Source organism: Leuresthes tenuis, unplaced genomic scaffold, assembly GCF_036924035.1.
Source record: "Leuresthes tenuis unplaced genomic scaffold, fLeuTen1.0.hap1 SCAF_6, whole genome shotgun sequence".
Lineage (NCBI taxonomy): Eukaryota > Metazoa > Chordata > Actinopteri > Atheriniformes > Atherinopsidae > Leuresthes > Leuresthes tenuis.
Genome location: NW_027325360.1, coordinates 27,728,564 through 27,738,427, shown reverse-complemented (window position 1 = coordinate 27,738,427; position 9,864 = coordinate 27,728,564). Strand labels below are relative to the sequence as shown.

The 9,864-nt window shown below is 42.4% G+C and overlaps 1 protein-coding gene across 1 annotated transcript in view; it reads right to left on the bottom strand.

Moving 5' to 3' along the window:
- Nucleotides 1-38: 38 nt before the first annotated feature.
- The window catches only part of cux2b (cut-like homeobox 2b), an 81,530-nt gene continuing 71,704 nt past the window's right edge, over nt 39-9,864 (bottom strand). Inside the window, exons 14-22 of the mRNA XM_072388544.1 lie at nt 9,583-9,682; nt 8,672-9,301; nt 8,043-8,144; nt 7,052-7,890; nt 5,262-5,427; nt 4,773-5,078; nt 4,493-4,681; nt 4,117-4,393; nt 39-3,953 (exon numbers count right to left, since the gene is read on the bottom strand). Coding sequence (XP_072244645.1) covers nt 3,140-3,953; nt 4,117-4,393; nt 4,493-4,681; nt 4,773-5,078; nt 5,262-5,427; nt 7,052-7,890; nt 8,043-8,144; nt 8,672-9,301; nt 9,583-9,682 — 3,423 coding nt within the window. The 3' untranslated portion in view covers nt 39-3,139. The remainder of the gene's footprint in view (nt 3,954-4,116; nt 4,394-4,492; nt 4,682-4,772; nt 5,079-5,261; nt 5,428-7,051; nt 7,891-8,042; nt 8,145-8,671; nt 9,302-9,582; nt 9,683-9,864) is intronic.

Below are 9,864 nucleotides of genomic sequence, written 5' to 3'. Positions count from 1 at the left end.
AAGAAATAAAAACACAACACACCAGGATTTTTAAACAATTATGTATTGACTGATGGCTTACATACGCAGTTTCATTTCCAAGGCGCTAGGCATACCTTTGTCCATTCTTTAACACTCAATACCCTGACACGTGAGGCATTACAAAGTTACTGAGCCTGCAGGACACTTCTTTATTGTCTCACAGCTGGCTTTCAAATGACATTTTTTCTCTCCAACAAACCCACAGTGGTAGAGTTGCAAATATTGTTTTTATATTTTCCAACTCTGAACGCAGTCACATTTTACTGACCAGCTACTTCATTATTTAGCGACTAAGGTAAAACCATCTAACGTTTAGAGCTCTTGTAATAATCATAATAATAATAATAAAAAAGCTTAGCTTTTTTTCTGAACTGCGTTACAAAAAGCCCCACACTCCTCTTGGATCGAACTTTACCACAAGACATTTCTCTGTGAGGAAAATGCATGAGGCATTTGATATGGCACAAAATAATCTTGATTCAAATATTAACCTGGAGGTAAAGTTTACGAGGTGTTTCCAGGGTTCTGGTTTTTACTGGAGTCGTGATGACATTATGAAAGCCATATTTATCAGCTGCACCATGCATGGACTTCACTAATGCAAAAAGACCTTAAGTGCTGATTCAATGTCCCTGTGCATGAAAAACAACAAAAAAAACGTCTATACCTTGTCATGTGACCAGAATGGATTGCATGCAAAACAATGAGATGAGATTTACAGTACACGAGAAGATAATGGGTAAGGTAAATACATTTCTTTTTCAGTCATGTGTCTATGTTACCATGAGAGACAGTGAACTTTTCACATAAGAAATGCCACTTCTAGTCATACAGTATATTATGCACAAAACATGGCAGTAAGAAATCTTCTGTGGCTCCAAGAGAAAACAAAAGTTTTATAAAGCAAGTCTACTGATCTAAAAAAAATAAAAAATAAAAATAAATAAATAAAAACATCAGCCTCTTCCTGGTAATTCCCATCTCGACTGTACTTTGACACATCTGTGTAATGAATTACAAAACTGCAACAACCCTCCAACAAACTTCCCGTATTAATACAACCTCCACGTGATCATTGAATATACAGTATAACAGAATCATTCTCTACACCACGTGTTGAACATAATCACTGTCACTGATGAGAACAACTGTTTCAATAAAGCTTTAAAAAGCAAGACTACCCTGAGAGAAGGTCTAAAACGTGGGCAAGCTTGCCAGACCACAACTGGCTTGAATGGGTTTGGTTTATTAAATCTGTACACTCTATTTCAATATAATCAGCACATTTTGTCCCAAGAATGTAAGATATTTTTTTAATAATTGTGTTATATATATTTCTACATAATACAATCCAAGTCCTCTGAACTATGTAGACATGTGCAAGTGTTTACTACCAACTTCAACAATACAGTAAAGGCAAAGACTTGTGGACACTAAGTTAGGATAATGTTGATATTTTTGTTGAAATTTTCATGAGTCCTCACAATTATCAAAATCTAAGTGCTGTAAGTACTTCATACACGAGGTATTGAATATCTAGTTTACTGTTCTGAGTATAAAATAGAGGCAAAATACATAAAGAACATCTTGCAAGCATGACAAAGAAACGTCTACGGACACAATACACAAGTGGTCAAAGATAATATGAGGGGGTGCTCTTGATTATAGTGTTCTTACGGATTGAATGTTTTCAGTTTGATGAGAGGTCATACTATATGCTTCATGCTTTCAAATACATTGAGCTTCAGCCCCAAAGTAGATCAATGCACAGCACCTTTGTGGTCCAGTTAAACCACTTTTCAGTGCTCGGAAGCTCAGGTGTTTGATCAAGTGTAGTTTATTATGGCGACAGGTAAAGACCGATCTTTAAAATGCATTCCAGTCAGGTGTTACCTTTGAGGTGGATTGTTATACATATATATATATAAAATCAGATCATCAATATTCCTCGTAAAGAACAGACTTTCCACCTTTAATCTCTGAGGAATGAACTCACATCTGAGACATGAGTACTTTCAATCTGTTGATTCAAATAATTGTGTCGTGCTTATGAGTAAGAATGAAAAGCAGGATCGGAGCATGATGTGCATCAACATAATCTGAGGTAAACCAGGTGTCTTGTGTCTTGGCCCGTTACAGTCTGAGAACCAGTGCCTTAGATGGTCAGAGAGGTAAGTCTGAAAGAAATCATGTAAACTGTGCTCAGGGGAAGTGAATGTTCACTTATTACCAAAAGCACAAGGGCCCTAAACTGTAAACCTCAAGAATTATCCCCCCCAAAAAACAAACAAAAAAAACACTTAAAGTATTCCAGTATTAGGTTTAAAATGACCTTTTTTTCCTTTTTTAATTTTTTTTGCCAGGTTTTCAACTTTTTTCTTTTGTATTAGCTCAAGAATAATCACAGGTGACTAACTACAGGAGATAACAGGGTCAAGTGAGTACCATGCTACATCAGGTTTAGAGAAGGCTATTGCAGACAATTCTACATGTACAACCACATTTTATACGTGTGAGATACAAATATTTCAAAACATGTCACCAAGAAACTAAGTACATACAAGATGTTGAATATTTAGAGTCTTTAAAGGACTATCCCTCAGTCAGTATTAGGATTTCATGTTACTTGACTTAAACTGTCCAGTCTCACAGACAAAATTTGAAAAATTGCTATTCAAAAAGTAGCAAATTTGGTCAATGTCTCTTTTCAAATAGTTATAGTGCTTTTAATGGCTTAAGACAGGGGTCTTTTTTTAATCTCACCCAGTGGCAATCTACAGGACTTCGGTGTACATTTTATGACACCATAGCTGCAAAAGTCTTCATGTCAAGTCCAGTAGGTAAAACAACAGCTAGTGCTGTCACATATATTTCAAAGTAGTATGCATTATCAAAAGAAAGAAAGAAACAAACAGAAAAACAAATACACCTTTATAAACTTTTTTTTCCAACTCTTAAGTTCTTGTAGGGGATTTCTATTGAGCTCTGCATTCCCATTTCCTGTGAGTTATCAGTCAGCCTCCTGGAGCCAGGCTCCTTTCAGGTCTGCAGGAAGCTTTTACTTGGACTTGCTGTGTACCACAAAGGCTCAACCAGACTAGAAACAGGGACAATGGACTCAAAACTCCCATTCCAGAGTTTCTTCTCGATTGGCTGCTCTCTCTAACCTGTGGATGATGTTATTAAGGTTGGCCATTTTCTCATTGCGTCTCTGAGTGCTTCTGTTGATTTTGGGGCTTTGGAAGGGAGGAAGCGGGTTCGCGTCCAGGCTGTGATTGGTGCTCGATGATGGAGGGTTGGGCAGCGAGGGGGAAATGGGAGCGGAGGAGGAAGGAATGGGAGAGACGGACATCATGAGACCTGGTGATGAAGCAGCAGAGGGGGAGTTGAGAGAGACCTCGAGGCTGCTACGACATGGCTCTGATGATGCCTTGAAGCTGACTGGATCAACGGGTGACTTTCCAGATTCCTCACCCTCGTGCCTGGACTGGCTGGCTCTCTGGGAACCATCTATGGAGACTGAGCCAGGATAGAGCCCCTGAACCTGGCTGCTCATCCCCTCTTCCTGCCTCAGCCTCTGACTGGCCAAGTAGGGCTCACGACAGCCAGCAATGGAGTCCTTGTGCTCGCTTTTCAACGCTGGGAATGCTACCGCTGTGGGAAAACACTGTACTCTCGACTGTTTCACAGAGCCCTCCCTTCCTTCCTCTTCATCATCGTCCCTGTCGGTCGCCTCCTGTTTTACACGAGGCAGTGCGGTGTTGGCGCCAAGAGGAAGGCTGGAGTGGATGTGTCCTGAGGGCTGCAGCAGCCTCCTCTCCTCTCCATCAGAGTGGGGGCTTTGTGTCGCTGAGGGGGAGTAGCTGTGGTGCTCGGCATCTGTGTCATTGTCTGGCAGACCCTCCATCAGCACCTCCCGTCGCATCCTGGACCTACACACAAACACTGGTGTTAGACAGTCGCTTTAGGATAAGCTGACTTCCAATTTCTTCTTAACATTTTGTGTTAAAGCTTGAGGTAAATCTACATCACTGATAAAAAACAAAACAAAACCAGCCATTAATAATGAGCATTAAAAAAAATCACTGGACTGGCCTGTAGTTGTGGAACCAGTTGATGACAGTGTTGGTTTTGAGGTTGAGCTGTGAGGCCAGCATCTCGATGGTGTTCTGAGAGGGGTAAGGCTCCAGGAGGTACGCCTTCCGCAGGGCTTCTTTCTCCTCAGCTCCCAACACCACCCGAGGCTTCTTCACCTGGCTGAAGGGACACAAGTCCAGGGAAGCCAAGGCCGGACTCACACACTCAGATCGAGTACTTGGTGAGTCACTGTCAGAGCCGGTGCTGAGCAGCCCGTACCGCCTCTTTAGATAGGCTGAAGGGCAGACAGGGACATCCAGTAAGGTTATAATTACACCAACAAAATCTGATACTTCTGTTGAAAAATATCACTGTATGCACGCTGGGTTCCCACCTTTCTTCTCCATCTTCTTCATGGCCCTCAGCTTGTCTACATTGTGAGGATCATTGAGCCAAAGCTGCATGCGGACAAATGGCTCCCTGCCTTTTAGGCTAAGTTTGTGCCATGGTTTGGGCCTGGAGAGCAGGTCGGACACCGAACCTTGAGTCAAACCCAGTATGGTCTCCCCAAAAAGACGCTGGCCTGTGGCAAAAAAAAAAAACCAAAAAAAAACATACAGTTTGTAGGACGGTTGCTTGCATCCAACAGGAATGTCAGAAGAACTCAGACCCACCTAGGTTGTTGTCCGTTAGCACCTCCTTAACCTTCTTAGTGATGGCATAGGTGTCTAGCTCCTGAGACATTGCCACTAGCTCCTGGATGCCCACTGGGTTTGAGGGCTGATGCAGAGCCATGAAGCTGGGAGTGGATTTTCCTCCTTCTGGATGGGTGGGAAACCCTAAGCCAAGGCTTTCAGGCTGCTGGTTCTCTTTGCTGCTCTCCAGGGAGAGACTGACAGGCTCAACCAGCGGACTGGGGTGACTCTCTGATGGGCTAGGAGGTGGGGAAGGTGAGGAGTGGGCTGTCACTGGGCTTTTATCTGGAATTAAAAAAATATTCTAAGTTTATAACCAAGAAACAATTCTCTTACATGCATTCACTGTATATTGAAATATCAAAGAAGAATAATAATGATAATAAAAAAAACAAATATATGATCCCAAACTTTAGTGAGACAGTATCTCCACAGGAGAGAGAGTGTTTTATAAAAACGGACCCTCACCCTGAGTGGGACCCTGGTTCGGTGGCTGACTGAGGCTCTGGCCAAGCTGATCCAGTAACCACAACTGCATGCGGATGAAGGGCTCCCTGCCTTTCTGGGTCAGCTTGCTCCAGGGTTTGGGCCGTGACAGCATGTCACTAACACTGCCCTGAGAAAGCCCCAGCACCTGTTCCATTCAAATATCATAGCATATTGTGGCTAAACAAAATACTTGTAGCATAACTGACATCAAAATGTCTAAAGCTGACAGTAACGACTAAACGTCCAAATTATTATAACGACAGAATGAATTGTGATGTTCTTTTAGGATAATCCTCAGTCATGCACATTCAAGAATCAGCCACTAGAGGGAGACAGCAGACTACACATGATGACGGTGGGTAATATTGCTCATTTAAGTAAAAAAACTAAGCTAATTTCACAAAGTATTTAAGTTGTTAGTGTTTAGAAAGTATTTGAAAATACAAAAATCTTTTACTCAAAGGTGAAAGTTTAAAACTGACAGTAATATCAACATGTAGAATTTGCAGAATTTAACTTGTTTGTTTGATTTGATCCACTTTTCAGTGAAGGAACCGACACTTAAGAGGGATTATCTGGACTTGAAAAAAAAGTTCATTCAACTAGTGTGTTGGATAGAAAACAGAATAGCTTAATTCAGGAAAAAGCAACTACAATATACATGTTCTTTTACGATTTCTACTATTGATCCAGGATCATCTCATTTGATTAGAAGACATTTTTCTTGACTAAGCTCAGGAACAACTACACCTGAAACTGGAATAATCCATTTTGAAAAGTAATTCCCATTTTTACTTAACAAATTATTTAGTAGTTTAGGTGAATGATAAAAAGGTAACTCCAACAGAGATGAGTTGATTTCCATCAATCTTGATAGACTTCTAATGTTGGCCCTGCAGCTAAAAACAGTAGTAATGGTCAAGATTGCAAGACAGAGGCACCTGAGGAGACCACTGCCATCTCACAAAAGCACCTATGGACTTAGGGACAATGTTAAGGAGGAGGGGGGGACTTTTTTACAGTCTCTTTATGTGGCTTCTTACAATTTTCTTAAGGAAAACATATGCAACTGAAGAAGCTTTAGATATGAGCACACTAACAGTCAAATGTGATGTTTTGGATAAAAAATCAGTAGGGGCATAAAGTCTGAGCCATTAATGAATTTAAGGAGCAGCTTAAATTAAAAAGAAAAAAGTTTCCAGTTATGTGAAATTATTTTATAAGACATCAGGCTGCAGATACTGCAGCTGATTTGCTATTAGCTTTAACTGAGAAAACAACTTAATTGTTTTTAAATAATCAAAGCACATTCACATTTAAAGATGCCATCTTAATCTAATACTTCAAGCCACAGAGAGCAGGAGCATGACAAATATTATTATTTGGAGCAAATTCTGAATATTGGTTAGTTTGAGGTCAACCTAGTCCTTAATTTTAGATTTGATAAAAAGTAAGTTAGATATTTTACTTTGTAAGCTGTATTTATGATTGGATGTGTGTTTGTTCTGAAGGTCATTCCTCATACTTCCACACAGTAGGTCACATACAGAAGCATCAAGGTTTATTAAAACTTTAACTTTATATGTTATTGCCATTGATTTCTATATTTAATTTTTAACATAATCGATATGTGGCTTTAATTTCAGATACTTTTTCTATCTTAGCATGTATCATAATTAATCTAAAATATGTGTGTGTTCTCATTTGTTTTTTACTTAAAATATAAAGTATTTTGCACTATATGAAGGTGTCAAAGAGCAGCTGCTGACCTTTTCACCAAAGATCCTCTGGCAGATACCATTCTTCGCTAGTTTCTCCTTCACCTGCCTGGTCAGCTCTATGGTGTCCACCTCCCGATACATGTACATCTCATACTGCTCTGGTGTCAGTGGGGGCACCGTGGGCTTCAGTGCACGGGGGATATATGCTGGGTAGTAGGAAAGACGTCCTGGAGACGGCCCTGGGGACCCACCGCTCACCGAAGTGTCCGACTCCACCTTCACCTCAACAGGCCTTCCCAGGCTCAGCTCGTCCTCCGCAGCAGAAGCTTCCTCACTGTTGGTTAGACCCTCGCCATTCTCCAGACGTGGCCAGGGTCGGGTCAAGGCGGAGGGCCCGGAGGAAGAGGACGACAAGGAGGGAGAGACTGAACTGAAAGGCCGAGAGCTGCCCCCAATGCCAAGTACCATAGATCCACGCTCCTGAGACCAGTGTTGATCGAAGTAGGTACCTGCTTCACCTATCTCTGATTTGACTTTGCGGATGATGTTCTGTACAAAAGCAGCTGGGGAGAGGACACTGAGAGGTGTCTGGGGGCTGCTGATGGAGTTGGCCATGCACATGGTGACGCACCCTCCTTCCTCCTGCTTGATGGAAACCGGTAAAGACATGGCCCTAGTGCGCTCAGGTGGCCCCAGACGTTCTACCTGAACTCCTGAGCTGGCTGTGGAGGCTCTCCCACAAGCCTCCATCTCCATGAGGGCCTGCTGCTGAGCCTCCATCTCCCTCCTGGCCTGTTCAAGGATATTTTTTATAGTCTCATCAGAGCTGCTGTTTCCTCCATTACTGCTTCTGCCAGATGAGCTGCTAAGAGATGACTTGACATCACCTAAACAAGAAAGAGCCACCGATGACACCGATGCACCTTCGACGCATAAGAGCAAAGATAAAATTTGATACTAAAAATTGTCAATAAAAAGAACAAAAAATAAATCAATATGGCTTCCAACTACGACTTGTGACTTGTAGCTTCATCCTCACCTCCCCTCTGTGACTGGATCTCCTTCTTGGCCTGCTCTAGGATATTCCTAATGGCATCATCTGACCCAGTTTCAGGAGTTCGGATGCGTGGAGTGATGCTCCCTGCCACAGAGGGTAACAGAAAGAGACAGAGAGAGGGAGGGGGGAGGAGAGGGGTGAGTGGGATGGTTGATCAGAGAGCAGTTCCAAGGCTTTGCTTTTGACTGTTAGATCAATGGCTGCCTTTGAGCGCGTGCTGTCTGAGGTTGCAGTATACGGGAAGCTCAACTTTCAAAAAGCTGTGAATCTAGGGAGAAAACAAAGTTTAAAAGTAACACTATAAACATGTCAGCGGAAGCTGTAAAGACGTCAAGGATGTGGTCCAAGTAGATAAGAAAGGTTTAAACCTACAAAAAGGTCCAGGAGCTAAGCCACCAAGTCAACATGGTACAATTATGCCTGCTCTAAAAACCTCTGGCTCCATAGTCTTAAAAGCCTTTAAACACTTTTGTTTAAGCTTATTTTGGTAGTTTGAGGATGTCATCTAAACATGTACTTTCAGTGTTTTATGACAGTGTTTTATGGCAGTATTTAATGACATATTGTGGTGTATGCTCCAAAATTCAGGTGTAATGCTCTTATTTACTCACCTCTCTGCCGGACCTGGATGGTCCTCAGGGCCAGTATGTTCTGTTCATCAGAGAGGAACTGCTTCATCTTGATAAAAGGTTCTTTTCCCTTCACAGTGAGCTTCCTCCAGGGTTTAGGTCTTGCCAGGATTTCACTGACTGAGCCCTGGGAGAGGCCTAGCACGTAGTGGCCAAACACTCGTTGGCCAATGTTATGCTTCAGCAGCTGCTCTTTCACCTGAAAGGCGATCTCTGCCGTGTCCAGCTGGTCCTCGTCTCCTGCAGTCGAGCTGCCGCTTTCTGACTGATCGCTGGGCAGGCCGGCGTCGACGCTGCCCACCCCCACAGACCCTTGAGAGGCAGACATGAGTGCAACTTTGGCTGCATAGAGGGTGGTGGGGAAAGCGACAAGGCCATCCTTTTTAAAGTGTGGGGAGAGGAGCTGCTTGTGAAGAATGTGGTCTGCTGACAGTCGGTCCCCTGAGCATGGTGACACAGAGAAAGGACGGGGGAGATCATGACTAGAAGAGGAGCTGTCCAGGGTAGGGGGACCTGGGCTCGGGGAGGAACGACTTTCCGCCTGAGAGGAGGATGAGTGGGAGCCTGGCTGCCTGCCTGTTTCCCTACCTACATCCTCAGAGTGATCATCATCTGATAATAGAAAACACATTCATTCATCAATTAAATGACTTGTTTCCTTGCCTTGCAACTCCACAATACATATTGCATGCTCAGTTTATACAGAGATTTAAGTCTGGGGGGAAAATAAATAAATGAATTGACTAACAGAAGTGACTGAATCTAACCACTAAGTGCCAAGCAATCAGTGGAGTTTTCAGAAGGTGACAAAACTCACCGCCTCTGAAAAGCCACAACCTTGTGCACTAGACTGATTAAAGGAATGAGTAACAGAAACTTCACACATATTTTACCATTGCTGTGCAATATTCGGGTCTTATCCACCAAGTACTTGTGAGATGGAAAAAATGCCTCTTTATCCATCAAAAGAGCATCTGCAGCCTTAGCAGAATCCTATCAAAACACACATACACACACAAAAGCTGTTCATTTCTGATTAATCAATTACACAGGCTGTCGATATTCTTATAATGGGTGATGAATCAGTGAAGCAGTAGTTTTTCAGGGTTTTTCTGCCATTTCACAAACAGAAGATTAACGAACCAAATGTCTACTTTGGTAAAAAGAAGACCAGT